The sequence below is a fragment of the Colias philodice genome, chromosome 10 (genome assembly GCF_061535455.1).
Source record: "Colias philodice isolate Cphi_HAF_F1 chromosome 10, ilColPhil1 Martin Lab GWU primary, whole genome shotgun sequence".
Classification (NCBI taxonomy): domain Eukaryota; kingdom Metazoa; phylum Arthropoda; class Insecta; order Lepidoptera; family Pieridae; genus Colias; species Colias philodice.
This window is the reverse complement of record NC_143095.1, coordinates 11,470,626-11,494,279: the sequence shown is the minus strand read 5'-3', so window position 1 is coordinate 11,494,279 and position 23,654 is coordinate 11,470,626. Positions and strand designations below refer to the sequence as shown.

The window sequence follows — 23,654 nt, the reverse complement described above, 5'->3', positions numbered from 1 at the left end:
TTTTGTATTAATAAAAACAATACATAGCACACACATTTTTTTTAAAGTGGGGAAATCTTGCAATGATACCCACGGCCCCCGGGGAAGGAGCCGTGGGTTATGTCGGATTGTTACCGACTAAAACCCCACTGTGTTCCGTCAAGCCGCTTTAATGATGGGGCCGCGGGTATTGGTTGGGATTATTCCGCGACAATATAACATACCTGGTGAATGAAGACCTCAGTGATGTCCTCATCATGATGTGGAGCCGGTACGGGAGCCCCGCCGGCGCTGCCGTTTTCTGCCGCCGCTTCAAGGGGTTGGGCGCCTTGCGTCTGTTCGAAATAATAAAACGATATAAATCACTAGGAACCACGAAAACATATTAAGAACGAATGCAGGTTTACACAAACCAATTAAAATAAAGCAATACAAACATTTATATTGAAAAAAAAGACGGGTTGCACTGGGGGAGTGCCGGCAGAAGTGAAAACTTGATTATTAACGTTGAGCATGTTTGATATTTTGGAATGGTATCCGTCATACGCTTTTTCGATCAGGTCACGTGTCCTGACGTGAGTTTAAGATTTTATTTTTAATTAATATTTAAATAAAAATAAAATCTTAAAAATTAATAATTATTTTAGTTTTAATTACAATAGACTACTTTTTCCAGTTTTTAACTAGAGGCGAACGACAGGTAACATGAAAAGTAAGATGAATTGATGAAATTTGAATTTATTTCACTACATAGTATAAAAAAAAGTCGCTTTCTCTGTCCCTATGTCCCTATGTATGCTTAAATCTTTAAAACTACGCAACGGATTTTGATGCGGTTTTTTTAATAGATAGAGTGATTCAAGAGGAAGGTTTTAGTATATAATTTATTATGTTTTAGACAAAGCGGGCGAAGCCGCGGGCGGAAAGCTAGTAAGAATATAATACTCACGGCTCTCTCTTTCTGCTCCTTCATGATGAAGTAGGGTTTGCCGAACAACATGACGGGCACGCACATAAGGGCCGTAATCACGAACAACTGGAATACATGTATTATTTTAATAGAGTTGCATATATTTATTTAACAATTTTATGCACCATTACAAATTTTACAATGATATCATAATATTAAAAGAAAAGGAAAACATTCATAGCACATAAGGACACCTTATCGCTTAACAGCGATCTCTTCCAGGTAAAGGATAACGATTTAATATTATATAGATACACGGGTGGCAATGAAAACAAAGATAATAGAGAAACAAAATACATATATTATATGAAAAATAAGAGAGGATATAATAAAAATAATATAGATAGAAATTAATAAAAATAATATATTACTAGTGCTAACGAGTCGATTCTAGTGCTTGTGCGATGCGGACCTGCCTCTGAGTTTTTTGTTTTCCTCGATTTGAAAAATGAAATTTTTTTTTTAGTTAGTTCGATTCCTGGTCGAAGTAAGTGAAATTTCGAGGGCCCATCGAAAATTAAATAACATAATATTTAAATCTTGCTATTCTAAACCCCAACACTACCCCAATCAAACTAAAATATAAATAAAATATAAAATGGAACCTTCTGGAACACGAGTTGTCCCGCGAACATGGTCTCGTCGCACTGCGACCGCGGGTTCGAGTCCGTTTTGAACAGCATCATGTTGATAAATGTGATCAGGATCGACGGGGCACAGTATGCGCTGGACTTCACGATCTCTGTGGAAATCATTATTGTAATTAGCAAAGAAAATAAATATAAATACAATAAAAAAAGTTTCCAAATGTACTAGTTTTAGAGTACACGGGCATCTTGAGCAGTCTATAGTTCACCGCGCGGTCGCGGCTTCAAGCCGTCGGGCTCAACTGCTTGAAGCGGTACTAACCGCCCTAACTAGGAGCGCCCTACTATTCCATATTGTATTAAATTATCTTATATATAAATCTCGTGTCACAATGTTTGTCCTCAATGGACTCCTAAACCTCTTAACCGATTATAATAAAATTCGCACACCATATGCAGTTCGATCCAACTTGAGAGATAGGATAGTTTAAATCACAAAGCGGGCGAAGCCGCGGGCGGAAAGCTAGTTTATTTATATATTTATACCCGGATCGTCGCTCCCGAAGTGTCCCGGGCTGGGCCCGTAGCTGGTCCACTTGATGAACATGAGCAGCACCATGTAGAAGAACAGCAGCGTCAGGAACATTATCTGCGGCACGAACTCCACGTATATGCTGATGCGACGCTTGAAGTAACTGAAAAAAGGATTCTTTTATTAAAATAGTGTGTGTCAAGCATAAGACGTGATAGAAGTGAAACTTTTATGACGTGACGATATTACCATGACGTTTTGAAAGTTTACTATCAACGCGCCTATGGGCGTAAAGCTGGAAACTTATAAGCGCTTACCGGCGCTATAGAACATTTGTATTGGTCTGCTTCAACCTGCTTCCTTTGTGTAGAACAAACCACCGCTGACAAGCGCCGGTAAGTGCTTATAAATTTCAAGCTTTCTTTCTTAATACGACCTAAAGAAGTTTAACTTCATAAATCACCAATCTTTGGAACGAGTCAAAATTGAAGTGCTTTCATTGGAAATTTTTTTAAGATTTTAAAGAACACACAGATTAAGGAAACATCTATAATCCTTGTAAACAATAAGGAAAAATACTTTTACAAGCCGTTGCCCGCAATTTTGTTGCGTGACAAAATATTTTTTATGAGATATGAAATGTCTATATGAGATATGAATTTCTTATAGTAAAATGATAACAATACTCACACATGGTTCCAGAGAGACAGACAGACACCAAACAACATGTGGAACACGCCGATGATGATCGAAATCTTCATTTTGTACGCGTTCATGAAGATAATCTTGTTCGCTTCAGCCAACTGCAGATAAATAATGTTCTATCAAATATGTATACTAATATAGTAAAGCAAAATAATTTACTAAGATATTTCTTTTAACATTTCTTGCTCCTGAGACACAGTGTTTTATTTATTCAAGAGCCTATAGATTCAATATTATTATTAGATCAATCGGTTTTTTTTATAGAATAATTGTCTATTGAGAACATGACACACAAATCGGAAAAATATAAATATGAAAAAACCTTTTTCGTTTTACATACAGGGATGTCGTAAGATAAACTTAAAATAAAGAGCATGATTACGAGGAAAAAACACTAAACATTTTATTTCATTGTGGAACTAAATTCTAACAGTTCATAAATACGTTTTCATTTATTATCAGATCAATAAATGTTACTTAAATTACTTTTACCGTATGTTTTAACTTCGCAAGTTTTAACTTTTACAAAAAGAATTAAGCGTGAATATTAAGATTACTTTTTTAACATTTAACAAACAATTTTTCCCACCTGCCACACAGGATCGATGCCAAACGGATACGGCGTCTGTATATAGTCATCCGAATCGGGATTCAACTGCAGCATTCTATTATCTCTCAGTGTGCTAACATTATAGTTGTTCCGCCATGATGAGCCGAAAATGTTGAGACTCTTGCTGAATATATCGTTGTATATTAACCCCGTGTACATCGAGAACAAGCCCATGAGAAGGATAATATAGCGACCGCCGAAGAATATATTCCAAATCTGTGGGAAATATATCATTACACTTATTGTACATGAAAGCAAAATGCATAAATATCGTTAATACGAGTATGCCAACGTTGTCGATTTATTTTTGTTAGGGCCGGTTTTTCAATGCTTGGATAAAACTTATTCGTCGAATAATGTATAAAACTACCATTTTAAAAACGTATTCTAATTGCCCGTATTTGACAGATTACGTGACATTTTAATATTATCGTGTAATACTTTATTGGACGGATAAGTTTTATCCAAGCATTGAAAAATCGGCCCTTAGTGATATGTAAAGATTAAATAACTTGACCTTATTTTAATTCTTTCACCAATTTAGCTCCATAATCAAAAAGAGATGTGGTGGTTTATTTTATAACAATTAAATTATGAAATAATATTATTCTTTACTTTTTAAAATGACATTTAAATTTGATGTTGTTTTTTTGTGTAGCATATCTACACATTCGTTTACTTGCACAAGAGTATAGCGTAAAAGTGCACACAAGCATGTTCGTTTGTATATGCGTGTCTATGTATGCGAGTGACTGTCGGTTTATGCATGCGTATCTGTGTGTGCGTATGTGCGTGTGCGTATTTGCGCGTACGTGTGTGCGTGCGTGCGTACGTGGGCGTGTCCTTCTGTACATTTGACGACGCGGTTGGCGCAGTGGTAAATTAACTGCCTACTGAGCCGACGGTCCCGGGTTCCATCCCCGGTCAGGGCAAATATTTGTGTGATGAACTCAATTATTTGTTCTTGGGTCTGGGTGTTATATCTATATATGTATTTATAAAATATTATATTTATCGTCGCCTAAAGTACCCGTCACGAGAAGCTATAAATTATGTAAACAAACATCTTTTACTAAGTAAACATTTTATACTGCGAGATAATAATAAATTGACCATATTCAATCGACATGAAATATAGACGGGTTATATGAAAGTAACAACCTATTTAATTTAGTCGGATCATATTTTAACGACGCAAAGCGCTATCGTTTGTGTTTCTTGGTACCGGAACGCGTCCGTCGCAGGGATTGTGAACTATCGGGACGCCATTTTGAAATAAACGCATCATTCGAGTTTCGAATGCGTACGAGTTTGTTTCATTGCTTTGCATATATCGCGGATCTGGTTGTTATTGTTAATTTTGTTATTGTTTCGTTATCACTTTTTTATTGTTGTTACTTTAATTGTTGCGTTAATTTTATTTGTTATTACGTATAATGGAGCCAGTAGCCAGTACATCTAAGGAAATAAATTCGCCACGAAAAAAACGTCAAAAGGTGCGTAATACAATTTATCTAAAATATATAATAAGTAAAAAGAAAGAGTTGTTTGTTCAAACGCGCTAATCTTTGGAAACTTAAGGTTAATATTAGAGGTAGGTTTTAAATTGTGAAGTAATTGGTTAGGTTAATTGGTATACCTGGAGATATAGCTTGAGCTTCGTGTGACAAGTGACTACCGGTGATTTTTACAGGTGATTTTTTTACTTAATAATTTATTAAATCTTAAACAAATTCATTTTTTTTGTTGGTCCAAATGTTGTGAACTCCTGAACACTTGTTTACAAAATTTATAGCTTCTCATGACGGTTACTTTAGTACCCACAACACAAGCCTTAATTGAGCTTACTGTGGGACTAGGTCGATTTGTGTAATAATGTCCTTTAATAATTATTTATTTATTTATTATTTCTTCATATTTACGTGTGTGTGTGTGTCTGTCTATATCTTCACTTCGTGTTTTTATGTGTGTGCATACCTCGCTGTCAATCTTCTTGGCCTGCAGCGGTTTCTCCTTGTAGCACATCCAGAAGCCGAACGCCGCCATCAGCGCGCCGTGCCCGAGGTCGCCGAACATCACCGCGAACAGGAACGGGAACGTTATTATTGTGTATGGCGCTGCGGGATAACATTACTTTTAGTGAGATAGAAGCTTCATAAAAATATTTCAAAATATTTTGTGTATATTGAGAATTAGAAGTCATACACAAAAAAAGACGGGTTGCACTCCGGGAGCAGAGGCGGCTCGTGACAAAATTTTATGGGTGTTCACTTGAAATAAAACACTGAAAATACATGGTGTAAAGCAGTACAATTTATCAAAAAAATTACTTATAAAGAAAATGCATACGTGATACGTCTTTCTTTTTGGTGTGCAAAAATATCTATAACTTAAAGCGACAAGACCGATAGACGCCAATTGCAGTTCATTCAACAAATGTTACCGAGATTGTGAATGTTTTTTCATCTTGATCGAAAGATGAGCTAAGTCGTCAACGCCCGTTTCAGTCCAAGCACTCTCACCTCCGCCGGCCGCGCCCGCTTTAAATAAAAGACACGGAAAACAAAATAGTTTGTTGCTTTCATCACAACCACACAACCACGGTGTTTTCACATATTGTTCAGATTTAAACACACGCGTATATGTTTTCGTTTTTGTCGTTCATTTTTGCGTAAGATCAAGTTCAGGCCGTGGCGGTCCCTTAGCTTTACATTCAAGCCGAATTTGTAACGTTTTATCACACTTTTTAATGAACGCCACATTATAATTATTGTTAATTTTAACACTCACAAGTAATACTGATAACTACAGGCTATTTCAACACGTATTTTATAATTTTAATTAGAAAATTGCATGAATCGCGCGCGTGCATTGAAGTTGACTCGAGTGTTTGTTTATATTATAGAAGTGGTAACTGGCAACCGCGCGCGCAATCGCTGTCCTGCCGGGCGGTAAAAACGAACCGGCAACGTTTGCGGGTGCGGCGCTCCGAATTTTGCTACTTTTCCATAGAAAATCTTTTGTTTCACGCGCAGGGCTCTGGCAAAACCCTCTCTTTCACTCCTATTGGATTTCGTATTAGGAAATGTACTAAATCTTTTTTCATTGGAGCGCAATCGTGAGCGCTCCGCTTCGCGCGTTACATAATACAGTAGGTATTATACAGGTGTATGGGATGATGGAATGATGGATATATTCATTGGTATTAACAGTAGTTTTGCACGCCTCATAAGCGAAGCGTTGAGGTGGGTACTACTGTCACTTCGCGCAAAACATCTGATTTTTCAAACTTAAAATGTCTTTATGTATCATACATTGCACTTGTAAGATAATACATACACACACATATTAAGAAAAAACACTATTTTTAACGTTCATGATATTTTTGATGTCATTTTTGTTATTTAAACTAGTTAAAAAACAGTTTAAAAAAGTTCTGTCTTGGACGTCCGTGTGTCTGTATGTGCGGATCCTTTTTCTTGTTAACACGATAGCGACCGAAATACTTTACTAATCGAGTCTTTTTTTTTCTCTTACGCTTGAGTATGCTCAGGAATAGAACCCTTTCATTTTTCAGGGTCTGATTCGATGTGGTTTAATTGTTATTAAATAAACAAAAATAATAATTAATAAATATTTATTAAAAAAAAATTATGAGGCGTGCACTTTTGGATTTTCCAAATTATTTTAAGATTACGATTGATTTTAAATAGTAATAATTAATGGTAATAATTAAATTAAGGACTATGATTTTATTATAATTATTTATGGGAGTTCACTGCACCAGCGCTCCTTAGGGCGAGCCGCCTCTGTCCGGGAGTGCCGGCAGAAGTGATAACTTGATTATTAACGTTGAGCATGTTTCTTACGCGTTTTTCGATCAGGTCACGTGTCCTGACGCGAGTTTAAAATTTTATACCCATTACAGAAAAAGTGCTCAACGCCGCTAAAGAAGTTTTCACTTCAAAAAGAAGTGTGGCACTCGGAGACTGCCGCGGTAAAGCTATTATATGCTTCAAGCCACACCTCCGCGCCCGTCGGAGTGGGGAGCGTGAGGTTTTTCGTTACGCAATTTCTGGATTCGGTCCCTGCGCTCAAGGCCCGCGATAGAAGCTATGCAATAGCTTAAAAATAGAAAAATAGGCAGAAAAATAGAAATTTTGAGCGCTTTTATTTACTTAAATATAATATTGGGTAAATATTGATTTTTTTTAATAATTCTAAAATAACAGTGAAGCAAATTTTAAAATAATTCATTGGCAATTTATTTTGTATGTCAATTTTCACTATAATTTGTCAGAGTTCGATGATTTCTACTATGCTACTTTAACACGAATGAATACTCAATTTAGAAATAAGAATAGACTCTAACCAGAATCTTCCAACATTTTATATTAATTTTCATTTTAATAATCACAGCTTTTACAAATACTTAGCAACTAATTATAACAAAATACAGTATACACACCAGGATTAACCTCTCGATAAGTGGCCACACCGTACGCGTATATCAAATGTTGGAACGCACTTGTGAACTTGTTTGTGCGGTTGTACGTCGGCGGGTCTTCTAGCGTTTCCATACGATTTAGTATAGGCGGTACTGAGCTGCCGCTGCGTTCCTGTATTGAGAAATAAATAAATCTTTATTAATTTAGGGTGGTCGTAGAATGAACATAAGATAAAAGATATAAGTAAATCTTTGTTAATTTAAGCCGGTGAAAGAATAACATGCTATGATAATTTCTTTCAATCTGAGTTGTGTAGAGAGAACAAATGATATTTCATTAATAAGTCACAAGATTAACTTTTATCTGTTACGTATTGCTAATAAGTAATAACATTCACTAATAAATTAATTGTTACTTTTTTGTGAGTTTTCCACATTTCTACAAATAAAATTATGAAATTTTTAAAGAATAGAAAAAATCGATCATGAGGCGGGATCGAATATTTATTTTTTTCTATTCTATTTAGATCGAATATTTTTTTTTTATTCTATTATAGATTTATCATTTATAAAGTATTTCAATTTGAATGTTATAAACCTAAATATCAAAATAAAGTTGATGTTATACAAAATAAAGACAATTATACATTTCAACAACAGACAATTATACATACAATCAACGTTATCTTCTACTGTACATTGTGTAGTATTAATAAGTTTTTTGTAACCTTTCTAATGTTGTGAGAAACAAATAAAGACCATTTTATTATTATTATGTATCTCAATTCCATAATACTCGGGTACCATCATAAGGAAGGTACCCGGTCCTTTGGAAGGCTTACGTGGGGACACGGATCCAACACGCAGAGGCCCTTTCGAGAACTTTACTGTGTTGTGGGACACCAGCCGCAGCCTGCCCATGACTGCACTATAGAGATACAGTCCTGGGCAGTCTGCGGCCGATGTAGGACTATTGCAAGATAAGGAAACAAAATAAAATGGGCTATGGAATGGGATGTTAATGGACCGGAATTAAGGACTATGGAAGACTATGGCACCTGCCTTTCTACTAAGATATAGCAAAAAATTGTTGGCAGGTGGTGACTCGCCCTCTCACTGTATGGGCCCCCGAAATAAGTCGCTGCAATAGTGCGACAAGGGGGCAACATATTGCGAGCAGCTAAGGGTGGAGAGGCGTCCCTGGACTTTAAACTACGATCACGCGCTCCCTGAGGGTCCAGCATCACGTGCCCACTCGCCACTTACGCTTCGCATCCACCCTTCGAGCTAAAAGCTCTCGCGACTCCACTCTGGCCGGCCGGTTAAGGCAAGCCAGAGGTGGGGGTCCTGTCCTCGTCAGGCTTCACTCCGACCGGCCGGTGAAGGCGAGCCGGAGATGAAGACAGGGGCCTCCCCCGGGAGCACTCGGTTCCCGCGGGGTCGCTACTCCCCGACACCCCGCCACAAGGTGTCCTGCGGGTTGACTGATTGCACGGGTGGAATATCTGTTGTCACGTAGACAACAGACATTCCAACCGTGGGCGATGGGGTCGTCACATCCCTACGCCCTTATTATTATTATTATTTATTTTTCCCCATCCAAAAAATTCTACAGCATCAACAAACACACATAATACATATACCTCATATCTTATCCCACAAACCTCCCTTTACCCAACTCAAACTCAAACTCAAACTCACCGTGCCCCTCCTCAGCGCCAGCTGTATCGTCTCCATATCTAACGCTGGCACCCAGCACTCTGCGATCAAACACTTTTGGGTCACATCCAAATTGAACAGATTCAATGTATGGTAGATCGCCTTAATCTTGCGCACTTTGACGAACCAATTCTTTATGTTCTTCGCGGCCGCTACTAGAACGCGGTGCCTGTGGTCTTGCGTTTGCCCGAGCACCTGTGGGTTAATAATAAAAATTGGTTGTCTGTAAATTCGGTTTACTGACGAGTTGAACGTGACAACGACCTATTGCTTCTTTGTCGCTCGTTCCGCGCTTTCGCTTGCACTTCAAGCCTTACATGGAACGCCTCAGAGCGAGGTAACGCCGCATGAGTCATGTTTTTTCGTGCGTGCAGCCGGCTATCGAATTATAAGACGTTGTCACGTCAAAAATTGTTAAAATGATTCTATTGTCATCGGTCCTTAATCGACCGGTTTTAAATCGGTTTTAAAAGTGGCGTTGAAAAATGAAAAATTAAATGTATTTTTACAACTAAATAAAAGTAAGAGCCAAAATATACAGAATATTTTTTAAATTACATATTTCATAACGTTTCAAAAATTTATTAACAAAAGGAAGATCTTTGAATTTTAGAAATTCACTGTACTAAAATCGCTCAGTAATAAAAATAATTATATCTTTGGAACTTTTACAAATCCCTTTGTTGACAACTTATCATAAATACAACATAAATCTTATCCCAATTAAGCCATTTTTTATTGCACCGACTATATACGACCCTTTTTCATTAGAAGTTGCCTAATCGTTAGGAAAACATCATAAACTCGTACCATAGATAATCTTGTTCTCAACTCATACTTTTTGTGTCAAAGTCATGAACTATAAGGTTGACAACTAAGAGAAAAAATATATAGATGAACATCCTTAACATAGATTTTTTTTAAGTTGGTTTAAAAAAGACATGTTTCCGACTCTTGATTTGTTAAAAATATTTTCAATAAAAAAGTATGACGCATCCAAAGAACATAATGCATATGAAGCATTTAGTTGATGACAACAACAAAAAATCTCTATACATATTGTATAAAGATTGGTAAGTATTCTTTTATTGATTTTAATATTTTTCGGCATCCCTATAAGCCTCCATTGGCTTCTGATATGCTACAAGGTCGAATTTGATTGGTGTATGGTGGTCCAATGACTTTTGGATCTCACCATGACTTTCAATTGATTTTCCTCAAGTTTTTAGACAAAATCAATTCCATGTTTCGAATCTTCCTTGTACAAAAAATCTGTTTAATTATTATTATTTACCTACCTGTTAGATTAGAATAACATTACCAAATCACGCAACAAACAGTGGTTATTTAAGAAAATAAACACTTGATAACTAAATAATGAACCATTGCTAATCTTATATTTAACCATTTCGAATCTCTTACGTTTCTAGAGAACGATACAATTTAAGACTGAAAGTTTCATCTGACGATAATATTATAAGGTAACTAGCGGTCCGCCCCGGCTTCGCCCGTGGTACATATGAAAAATAGATGTTGGCCGATTCTCAGACTTACCCGATATGCACAGAAAATTTCATGAGAATCGGTCCACCCGTTTCGGAGGAGTATGCAGACTAACATTGTGACACGAGAATTTTATTTTATATATAAGATATAAATCATAAACTTTATTTTTCCAATTAAAAACATAATATAATATGATACATTTGTCCAACACGTATTCAGTAGTCATTCAAACAGAATTAAGCTAAGAAGAGGCGTCGAAAACAACAGAGCAAACAAAAACCTTGTGAATAGTTATTTACCTTCTAAATAAACATGCAACTCAGTCACTTGTCATTTTCCATCAAGTGAAATAGATGCAAAAACCTATCGATAAAAATGTCCTTGACGAAAGTCTTTATTTTTTTATAATTACATATACAAATATACAATCTATCTAGGAGTCCTGCAAAAACAAAAAGATACGGGTTGCACTGGGGGAGTGCCGGCAGAAGTGAAAACTTGATTATTAACGTTCAGCATGTTTGATATTTTGGAATGGTATCCGTCTTACGCATGGAATATAAGGGCTAAAAAAAAACATCCGTCTTACGCTTTTTCGATCAGGCCACGTGTCCTGACGCGAGTTTAAGATTTTATACCCAACGCCGCTAAAGAAGTTTTCACTTCAAAAACATCCCAATATATCAACTTACAGTATTCAAATCCTCAATCCTCGTCATCACACCCATGGCCATTTCCCGCCTATCAGCTGGTGCTTCAGGACAAGGGTACAGTGTAGCACGGAAACCCTCGCAAATCTTCTTTACGCGCGTCTTGAGCTGGTCCCCTTGGAAGAATATGATGAACACCGACTTGTACACTTGGTCCGACTGGAAGATAAAAACGGTTTAGGAGATAGTTTTGCGAGGTTAGGAGACAATTTTGGGAAGTTAGGACACAATTTTGCGAGGTTAGGAGATAATTATGCGACGTTAGGAAACATTTTGGTTAAATAGACCATTTAGCAAATTTTTAAAGAAAAAATTTGTAAGTTATTGATGTACACTTTATTGTAAATTGTCTTTTAAGAAAAGTAATAACAAGAATGATAATATCGTATTAGTGTAGCATTCAAAAGTTCTTGCAAGATGAGCGTGATGTGCTTGAAATTTATCGAGAAAAAATGAACATAATGTTCACTGTTTAATAATTCAACTAGCTAATAAAACTAACAAGAATATGTGTCTTGTCATCGTGCCCTTAACAAATCATTTAGAGCATATTTCGGTTAAACAGTTAACAGTTTTACCCATATTTCACAAAAAATCAAACAACAATGCAAATATGTAGTAAATTAATGAAGACATATTGTTCGTCACGTAAAGGTAAACAATTATTTATCTACATTAATAGTTTACTTGGAGACAATCGACTGTGACGCGTGTCTGACGCAAGAAGTTATTGCCTCTCCGGAATGGGCTCAAAGATTTATCGCTTTTAAAGCATAGAACATTTATATATTTTCTAAAAGAGGAAGAAACAATAGGTAGATGGCAAAATGCTATTGAATACAAAAATTAAATCACTATAGTCTCTGCTATTGTAAAAGTTTTCTCTATTTAAAATAACTGCAATACCATCAGGAGTAAATAAAACTTTCTTGAAATGATAACGAATTCCAAACACACGCATTGGAAGCCTAAACTTTGATCACATAATTTGCACAATCTAATCAATCTTTTTAAGCAAGCACTCACTTAAAAGACAAAGTTACAAAACCAAAAATGGTCCTTCGAGTCCACACGCAAAAAGATACGTACCGACGAAGGGTCCTCCAATGGGGTGTCGATCTCAGCCTGTCGCAAGAACACATTTCCCCTGCAGGCCCTCCATAGCATCCTCTCGAATGCCGGGATTCGCTCCCTGAGGATAACGCCGGCGACGAAACTGCGCAGACAAAGGTCTTAGCACTTCACACTGGTGATTGGCCAGTGTTAGCCCATTTCCACACGTCCATATAATGCTTTGCCAAGAAATCGAAGCCAAAATTCCATGTTTTCCGATTTTGGAACAAAAAAATTTGGTTAGAAAGGAATACCATGATAATTATGTCACCGAGTGTGCCGATTGTAATTGTTCCTTATTACCTTTTCAAAAACATTTTAGCAACATTGTTGAGTAAATAGTTAACATATTAAACGTTATATAGGATTCACGTTACATAAAGATACGACATATATATGCATATATACTATGTGTTAAACCGTATCTATGTAACATGTCATGGTATTCCCATTTCTATATAAATTCGATTTCTTGGAAATGTGAACGGGTGGATATGGGCGTAGTAATGAATATTTACAAGAATACCCACTGAAAGTCAAACATGAATCATCTCTACAAGTCACGGTCAATTATGCCTCTCTAAATTTCATAATAAATTGTAACATAGTTTTCAAACTAACACTAGTATTTTTTTTTTATAAACAATATCAAGTATTAAAAGGAAAACCATTTGGACAGGTATTTTCATACGGATCTAAAACGACCTTAACAAAGATAAAACAATTATATAAATTGATAAAAAATAACCCATATAAAAGGAATTATTCTGCCAACATTTTATACCAACAATGACAACGTTACGTAACTTGAACACGGTTTGAATTCGCATGTTTGACTTTCACCTAACGATGCATGTTGAATACTAATAAAGAAACACCCTTGACAAAACGTTTAACTAATTTAACCCATTGACCACCGTAAGCCCCGATCGGGGCGCGACACAATAGATTTTCTATTGTGTCTGTGATTCCGAGGACTGATGGATTAATGGAGATATTGATCATAAACTTACAACTACCCACATTTACATAAGAAAATTCAATAGAAATGGAAAATTATATTAAACGACGGAAGTACTTGAATTTAAATATCTTATCACGACAATATAAGTGCAAAATCGTGGACGATTTTTTCCACGATTTTTTACAAATCGAGCTGATAACGGTAACATTCGTAATGAGAATACTATCGCTGATAAGGTATAAATAATTACATTTTGTTATATAATTGATGACGAAACTGCATCACATTGTAGGTAATCTATATTTTTGTATATTGTACTCAAATTCCATTTTTCTTCGACGCATATGTAATGTCGAAGAGGCATAATTTTCGTACCTTTGGCCAAGCACATATTATTTTAAATATGGTTAAAACTGAGACCAGAGTAACACCGTTTATACAAAAGGGACTACACGTGATGTTATTATTGAACATATACACATTCATATTAGGCACACTAACTAATATAAATGCTCTTCAATCACCAAAGTTAGTGGTGTGAAATCTTGGACCTTGTACACCCATGTTTGATAAATACTTGTATATTTAAATAATGTAACGTAAAGAGAAGTGTTAAATAATGATTTCCTAACAAATTCTTACTTGTAACGTTTTTCAACAAAAAAAAAAAACAAATCTAAACTCTGATTGATTACTGGCCAGACATCTGAATCAAATTTTGAGCCGAGATAAAATATAGATAGACAGTGCATAGGCATTTCATTCGCATACTAGTTGTTGTTTGCGGCTTCGCCCGCGTGGTCAAAATAAATTTTCATGATAAAAACTTTCATCCCCTATTCTATCCCTTTGAGGGTAGTTAGAATTTATTGAAATTCTTTCTTAGCGGATGCCTACATCATAGAGCATCTTCATGGCAAGTTTCCATTTGGGCTATGCCTTGATAGATCAGTCAGTCAGTCAGCCCCTTTGCGTTTTGAAGATTAAACGATCGAAGCTGCAGAGAAGGTTTTTCATGGAAGTTATGAATTCCGAGATAAAACCAATACGCATAATAAAAAGTCAATTCAGTGTCATCGACCATTATTATAGGTACATACTATGAGTGGGAATCACATGATACAATACAACTATGACTAATAAAGATATTATGTTGCTCTCGATCCAGCTATCTGGTTGACACATGGCTAGTGTAGCATTGTAGGAAATAAAAATTATTGTATTCTGGGTACGACACTATTTTGTATGACGAAAAATAGGGAGAATAATATTTGAACTGGCGTTGAATAGGTATACAGGTTTTTAGTGATGATGCATGAACACGGCATCTATTTTACTGTCTACGAATTCTGGAAGAATTTAACGTAGCCATGCGCATCCAAGGCCTAATCTATTGTAAAAAAATTTAAGTCTGACTAAGACATTTACGAAAACACTAAACAAATTTATTAAGTAGATTTTAGGTATTACAATTATTGCCGTATCTCAGAAGACGAAATTGACTACGAAGAATATAAATTTCGTATAAAATCACAAATCGCCTCTACGAACAGACATACGTACGACATTTTCTTATAAACGCAGTATAAGCATAAATCTCTGGAATGAGATTAGATATCGCGACCTTCTAATGTTGATATTAGAAATATGCGCTATGGTAGTGCGGAAAATGTTTCTCGAATAAAATGTGTGCTATTTCTTTTAATTAAACTATCATCATATTTAATTACACAGACACCGTTTGCTAACAATAATTATAAGGTAGTGTTCAAATTGTCATTCGAATTTCATCTCTATAACTTATGATATAAGGTGGTCTTTAGCAAATGTCACTTCCTGAAGACCACTTCACTGAGGTACCGGGCCTAGGTAGTCAGGAAAATAGACATCACACACCACACCACACAAGTACTGACCACGGAGGATTCGCCTTGTACATGAACAGATTCAAGCTGAAGGAGAATCCGTGTCAGATATTAATATTACGATTTACGCTATGGTATTATATAAAAAAAAAACGTGAATAATGAATCAATCTTTATAAATAGAAGAGATGCAGGTTATATTGAACAGAGCAAACTAAGAAGTTTATAAAATAGTTCAATCCCTCGTAAAACTGTTCATTTAATTACCAATAAACGCTCAGTCTGGTGATCCTGCGTGTAATCACATATTTTTATTTAAATATCAACTTTAGTACAAGGCCATAAGTCTCATTACGTGTTAGCATGCAATGGGGATTCACTTCGTAAATGTAATCGTCCGGTCTCAAGGTTTTTAAAAAAGAAACTTATGTTCTCTGACAAACCATCCATAACTGCATAGCACGTGGGTTAAATGAATTTGATACTTGAACAGTTAGATTTAAGTGTCATTTTAATTTTTTATCATTATGTATGATGTAATGCCTCGTCATTTTGGCGTCTTACCAAGTCCGTCTGAGAAGGCAGACGAAACTTTTCAAATTTTTGTTTTATGTCTAATATTCACGATTTATGTATTTTCTAGTGGCAATGCCAAGAATTTTTAAACATAAATTTCACAGTGAAAATGATATATTCGAACCTATTATCTTGTACAAATCTCACACGATTAATAAAAACGAAATGATATATATATATTTTTTTCAAAAGTTGTTCATGATCAATATCTCCCATATTATTATTATATTAAACTAAAAGAAGTGGACATCAGATAACAATTCCAATCAACCAACACCATTAGTTACAAAACGTAAATTATGTGCACTGCGATTTGCCAGCGTCTTTTTAACAAAAAATAAAAAAAAACTCTGTGGTCCAGTTCTTTCATCATATACCAAACAATATACATTTCGCTATGAATAAAAAATAACAAAAAATGTATTTTTTTCACCTTTTTTGAGTCAAACACAATGCTTTACAGAAATCAATTATAAAAACCTAAATATCCATTCTTGTACGTTGACAAGCGACCTCGAGGCAAGCCTTCAATCATCGATTGTATGGACGTCGATTCAAAAATATATTCATTCTCTGGCTGAAACGTTCCCACGGACATTAGTTGCCACGATCTTTAGATAATTGAGTTAAATTTATACATTTGGGTACAAGATGGTACAAATTGTCATCACGAGCTATGCTACCAGTATTTATAAATCTTTTTTTAAACAGGTAATGGTCATTTTTTATTTTATTTTAGCATTACAAATTTCAGGTGACGTGGTAGAACCGATCCATGTTATTATTTTCATGTTTGATATGGAATTTCAAATGGTCTCAAATATTGGGACATTTTAAAATTGGGACGGTGTATTATGCCTATTTAGTTCAAGAACTTATAGAGGCAGAATATTTTTAAATGTATTCTATGCTATTTACAAAATATTTATTTAACTGTCATAGAAGTATTAGCATATTTTTTGTATAAAAAAATAATTTTATACCAAAAAGCTGCCAACAACAAGCATGTTACCGTAAAAAAAATACCAATTTTAGACAAAAAATATAAAACTAACTTAGTAACATTTCTGGAAATACCAAATCGTCATAATAATTAAACGTAACTCGTACGATTAGTAATCAATTTTTCCTTTACGTGCATAATGAGGCTCCCATTCATTTCGAATTTCAAGGTAAATTAAGTACGCTATACGTTGAATAAATAGGGTATGGACGTTTAAAAGGTTTGAAACATAGAAATCTAAATAACAAGACACTAGAAGTCGTAAGCGCGCGTGACCTTGTCGCCACTCAGGTGACTTTCACATCACTAGCTGTGCCACCAGTGTGTTCGTCACAGTTCAGTTGCTCTGGAGACGTATGTGTGTAAACATGGTGTGTTTCAGCTTTTCCCATTGCGGAAATTCTTCCACAAGTTGTAATTATACTAATAAAGGAATAATATTTCATCGGTAAATATTTTTTTTTAGAAATAATGCCGTTTTTCCTTAAAATTATAGAATATTTACAAGTATTACGAGTGTCACCATAGTAATCGAAATAACAATGAATGACACAGTCGAGCATTCTTATTATCACGTTCAACACAAATTTCAACCTTATTGGAGCAAAAAGAAACAAAACGTCTCATATACTTAGGGATGTTATTCTAAAATAAACCGTAAATTCGTGCGTTAGGATACATATTAAAAAGCTTAATTTAATATTTAAGTTAGTTTTCACTAAAATCAAGCTGTCCAATAAAAGGCATAGTTTACTTGTGTGTACTGTTTAGCTATCGGTTTAAATGTGTTGATTTTGGCGACAGCGGTTTTCATACGAATTATGACATTATAGCACTTCTATGTGTCTTGTTATTTAGATTTCTATGGTTTGAAACGTCGTAAATATTAAAAACAAAAACTGCTAAAATGGAAGAAGCCTAGTTGGATATAAATTACGACATATTTTAGTTAACAATGTATTATATGTATCTTTATTAAGGCGTCTCTAATTGTACATCACTTGGTCAGATTGGTGGATTACGGCCTGATCGCTTACGGGAGGCCCGTGTCCCAGCAGTGGGAACATAATGGGCTACAGATGATGAATTCTACATCACAATTGAAGTATAGTTAGTATTCAGGATACCATAGACCCTTCTACGACAATAAAAGATTAATAGACAATTATTGAATATGCTCATCATCCAATCCTACAGCTTCTAGACACTACCAATTTGAAGTGTGATCCAACTGAAAAAAATATATCAAGTTGACAAAGTGATCCATTATGGCAATTCTTACTATTCTCGCACGTTGTATACTCATAAAATACACACTCCATTCATCCAACAGACACTAATCAGATAAAATATTTCGCAAGATCGTAATGTTGCGTCAGAACAAATTTGGGTTACCGCAGTCATTTATCGCTTTATCTAAAATACACAATTTCAGGAATTGAAGAAACGTTCTCTAGAATCGTAACTGACTGTAAATTGGAGGTTAGAATAACCAAAACTGCATTAACTACTCTTCGCTTCGCTTCATTTACAAATTCTTCGCCCTATTTTTTACACAAAAGTAAAGAAGACGTATGTAGATGATGATGTATCAATTTATATTTTCATATTGTTTGTCAATTTATGAGGACGAAGGGTAGAACACTTCTAACTAAACAGATAGGCAACACTAACTGACACTATACAGATCTTTAATTCAATTCCAAAATGATTTAAAGGTACCCTTAAGGCTTGAATCGGGTAGAGTTCCCTTTTAATACCGAAAATTAACTCTAGTTATAACCGTTTTTCTTCTTAGATACTTAATGTACATATCTAAAAAAAATGTATATTAAAGTTTCGAATATGATAAAGGGCATGGTTGTTTTAATTTGTTTATTTTACAATCAGGTTTTTTGGAAAAAAATCATGAACTGAGGTCGATTTTTGGACTTTAAACCAAAACGCTAAGTCAATATAACATCAATTATTGTAGTGTTTTTACAGTGTGTTTATCAAATTGAAACACAGGGCATGGTTGTTTTAAATTTTGATTCCATATCCAAATATCTTTTTAATAATTTTTATACGTACTTTTACTACGGTAAATTCCGCGGTCGTCTCCCGATCCCGCCTTGTAAATCGTCGCCAAGGTCGCTAGCCCCTATTAAAGCCTTAAGACAAGAGGTCTTGATCCCAAAAATTGATTACAATTTTAAAGATAAAACCTTCATATGGTAGTCTGTTACAGTTTTTATAACATCACCGAGAATTCAAGAACAATTAGCTTCAAAAGATTATAAGTCACCTCAACTCGTAATCGTAACCAAAACAAACAGATCCTTGACTTTCAATCTTGGCCAGAAAAAAGAAAGTTATTGACTCATAGCAGCTGCTGAGGTGAATAAAATCGGGCGTTTTTCACAAATTATCGTCTGAATATTGACAAATCACGATTGTCGAGGTAAACGTCCGCTACCTAACGGTTCCAGTTTATAAACAAGTGATCGAGTTCCTCAAACTGCAAAACATTGCATACGTGGTGGAAATTCCCCGATACCGCGAATGGATGAAAGGGGCAAGAATTTCAGAAATGGCAATGTTATTGCTAATGCCTGATTGCAATCAGGTGGCTAAATTATTATATATAGAGTATCAATATCGATATTCGTTATGCTACATTGAAATTTGAAACCTAAGTTTTGTAACAGCATTATGTTGATGAGAAATATTATTTCCATGTTGTTAGGAAGGATATGAAATGGTCTTAATCTCCCTAATGCAGTCATTTGAAGATGGTATTGTGTACAATTTACGATTATATGTTACAAACAAAATATTTATCACGCCTATAAAACTACGGCGTCTTTCAAATCCAGATCGAATCTAGTTTTATTGGATTAACAAACACGAGTTTAATTAAGATTTTATACCCTTTCAGAAATTTGTTTACAGCTGGTTTATCTTAATACCTAAGTGTAATCAAAGGCTAAATTAACGTTATAAACGATGTTTAATTAATCGTCCGTCAATAATGATTCATCTCAGGCTTGATTTGCTTTATCGTGTAGCAATAAAATCATAGCTTTTGCCAAGTAATTGAAATTTACTGAAAGTTAAACAGTTTTATGGCATCAAATCTACTTTTATAGGACATCTCATTTAATCCTTATGCAGTATCATTAACTGGCAGATTAAAATGCAAACAGAATCCGTCGCCAAGGTACCTATATAAACCTTAGAAGTAAATATGTAGGTATGCTATAAGTTATAACAAGGAATGGAAAATGACAAAGAAGTGCCCATTTACCACAAATCGTGCTCTTGCCAAGTTTTATAGCTCTATTAAACTTGAGGAAAATATATAAAAGACATATATTATAAAAACAATAGTTACACAACAACGATAGAAACAAATATATGAGAATAGTTTTATGAGGCCTATTGTACCATATAAAATTAATTCGTTTGGGTTATTTTCATTCGTTTAATATGGATGATTTCTACAGGTAGATAGCCCTATTAATTTTAATATTGAGACACTGAAGGCATAAAATGTTTCTAACAAACGTTACCAAAAATGACGGAGTTTACCAATTCGTAGGTTTGTCAAATCATCGACCGAGCCGTTAAATTATATATCGTCATCGATATAATTACGTTTTAATCCTAAAATGTTAATTTTAACGACAACTTTGTTATATCTATACCTATTATGAGTACTATATATTCCATAACATATTGTTAAATAATTTATATGGACACACGCCTCTCACACAGATATCGCAGAGAATACAATTCAAACAATACAAGAAATATTATCAACCATACTTGATCGATTCAAGGTTAGTACCGTTTCAGCCAGTATTTGAATTTTAAATGCCTTCAGCATTCGTTACGGTTCACTAAAACGTATAATATTTGGTATATGACGCTTATAATATATCAAGACACTCGTACCAAGACGCTGTTTAGTATGGATTCGAAAAAAGTGAACGCAATCTAAACGCTTCATATAAAGCATATTATGAAATTAACTATGCTAATGTGTGCGTCAATGTATAGCTAAAAATACAAACGTACACCAGTAGTGACAGTTAAATGGTACGCTCCCATAGGTCACGCCGTCACACCGACGCATCGCGACGGCACACATGCAAACGTTCGACACACACACCGGCGCCCGTCCCTGTATTTATAGCTCACACCGAAACGCGTTTATACAAAACGTTAGATCACGTAAAATCCAGCATTTACAGTATTCGCACCTAGTCCATCATCTATTCTTGAAGTCCAAGTTACATGACGCATTGGATACATATTGTGAATAAGTGTGTTAGTAAGCCAAATGCCCTTGCAGGTTTAGTGTGACAGAAGTCGAAGCTACGCGGAATACGAGAAGCGGAAAGATTTATAACTAGAGACAGACACGATACAAACACCAGTATATTTTTACGACTATATCGTTTATACGCTACCATAACCCAACTACATTAAAATATTATGTACACTACTAACCAAGGCAGGAATTCCAAGGACTCTTGTTTGTCCCGAAAACTAGGGAATAAACCAAGCACATTTAGATATTTATGCATTATTTCAAGTAAATATGATAAGTAAATTAGTTCTTCATTAACAATTTCATTGGGACATGCAATTAATTGTATTTATTTAAGTTCAATTTTGAAAGAGACAAAAATTTTTCAGTCGCCTCATCGATTCGTCTCAATGCACGATTTGTGATAATGAGCGCATGAGCTACATCACTGCGCTCCGCTATCGCGCTAAACATTGACATTACGGTAGTTTGACAAATAATAAAAACGTCACCATGTGTGAACGGCGTGATGGATTATCGCTTGACGTCGTGCATGAAAACAAATCGTCGTCGGCCGGCTTTAAAAGTCATTTACTTCCTTAATCCAGAACTGTCAAATATAATACATCTTAATCACCACTGAAACGATTATAGATCTGCAACGTACGTCACGATCTTGCGTTAATGTGAACAGCATCAATTTCAGCGGCGATCAGAGTCATCGGTGTCACACTAGTGCTGTATGTGCGAGGCGCGAGCATACATACCCTAGTTGGACCTGGCCCATATGTATGTTCGGATCGTCGGATATGAGAGCGCGTGTCATGGACTCAGTCGTACCGGCCCCGCCCTCGTGCTAGCGGACAAACAAACATGTACAGACATCGCCCAAGGACGCACACGACGGAAGCGAACAGCATCGACATATAACGCCTGACTTTTAACGCTTGTTGTAGTAAAAAATAGCACCAACACGCTTCGATTCTGTGCTCTCTAGCGATTCCAAGCTTTTCCAATTGTTAGTTCTACGGTGTCGGTTGGGGTGTATCTAAACTAAAGTATAATCTCCTCGTGACTACTCACATATGAAAAGAAATCATAAAGCATGCAAAAACAAATACGGAAAGCATGACGGATGAACGCAGACCCTACTGCGGACGCATCCCGGCCCGTTCACGGTGGACTTCAAAAATAAATTATGTTTCAATGTTAGTGAAAACTCACTCAGGCAGCAGTCGATTAGGTTCACGTTTCGTCTAAATCTCTAAGCCACGTATTAGAAGTGTATCGGAACCGTCTCTAAGTTAAGCTATCAATCATCACACAGAACGTTAAAAAAGTGTTACGCTATCGATATACTATAAACCGGCCGTCTCCAATGCTTGCCTGAGTGGTGAGCGGTAGACTCCCGAATCAGCGTCACAGTACAAGCGCTGCAAAAATAACATCACTCCAGGACTTGCTTTGACTCGCACGAGTCAGAGCACGTCGGAGGTCATAATTAATCAGCATACCCCAGCTTGAGCGCTTGCCCTCCCGCCATGAGGCCCTCCTCCCCGAGCAGGGTCACTTGCTCCTCCTCGCGCGAAGGGTCCGCCATCTTGTGCAAAAGCGCCGAAACGGCGCGAAAGTCAGCATTGCAATGTCAATGTCACATTTTTCGATACAGTAAAGTATTAAGCTATTCGGCCATCACACGCCAGGGTTAATGCACTTTATTATTTTATTACTGACCCTGTGCCACACTTTCGATTCGATCGAGTTAACGAAGATCCGAAAAATGTAACAATGACGTCGCACAAAAAATCACTTCATAGAACCAAATGTGATTTCTGTTTAGATTTATTATTGAAATCGTAATGTGACAGAATTTGCATAGACCCACGACCTTTATTATGTTTATAGGGGTGTTATCGATCGCTGGAATTGTGCAATTTAGTAATACAAAGACAGATCCATCTGCTTATTGCAATCACACAAATCCCTAAATAAGCATGACACATCGATCGAAACTTAAAGAAAACATAAGAAAATAAAAGGATGATAGAGACAAGGACATTATTAGCTTCTC

At 35.7% G+C, this 23,654-nt stretch overlaps 1 protein-coding gene across 3 annotated transcripts in view; it reads right to left on the bottom strand.

The window, feature by feature from the left end:
* Nucleotides 1-23,654, bottom strand: part of Vha100-1 (V-type ATPase subunit a family protein Vha100-1) — a 33,287-nt gene that overhangs the window by 6,022 nt on the left and 3,611 nt on the right. The window contains exons 4-16 of one of the 3 annotated variants that reach the window (XM_089700276.1): nucleotides 22,351-22,439; nucleotides 21,784-21,822; nucleotides 12,855-12,981; nucleotides 11,748-11,924; nucleotides 9,532-9,744; nucleotides 7,852-8,002; nucleotides 5,361-5,500; nucleotides 3,363-3,599; nucleotides 2,759-2,871; nucleotides 2,083-2,231; nucleotides 1,555-1,691; nucleotides 929-1,015; nucleotides 204-314 (exon numbers count right to left, since the gene is read on the bottom strand). In XM_089700276.1, coding sequence (XP_089556402.1) covers nucleotides 204-314; nucleotides 929-1,015; nucleotides 1,555-1,691; nucleotides 2,083-2,231; nucleotides 2,759-2,871; nucleotides 3,363-3,599; nucleotides 5,361-5,500; nucleotides 7,852-8,002; nucleotides 9,532-9,744; nucleotides 11,748-11,924; nucleotides 12,855-12,981; nucleotides 21,784-21,822; nucleotides 22,351-22,439 — 1,770 coding nt within the window. Of the gene's footprint in view, nucleotides 1-203; nucleotides 315-928; nucleotides 1,016-1,554; nucleotides 1,692-2,082; nucleotides 2,232-2,758; nucleotides 2,872-3,362; nucleotides 3,600-5,360; nucleotides 5,501-7,851; nucleotides 8,003-9,531; nucleotides 9,745-11,747; nucleotides 11,925-12,854; nucleotides 12,982-21,783; nucleotides 21,823-22,350; nucleotides 22,440-23,097; nucleotides 23,184-23,654 lie in introns of all 3 variants that reach the window. The other 2 variants (XM_089700278.1, XM_089700277.1) reach the window with 2 other exon arrangements.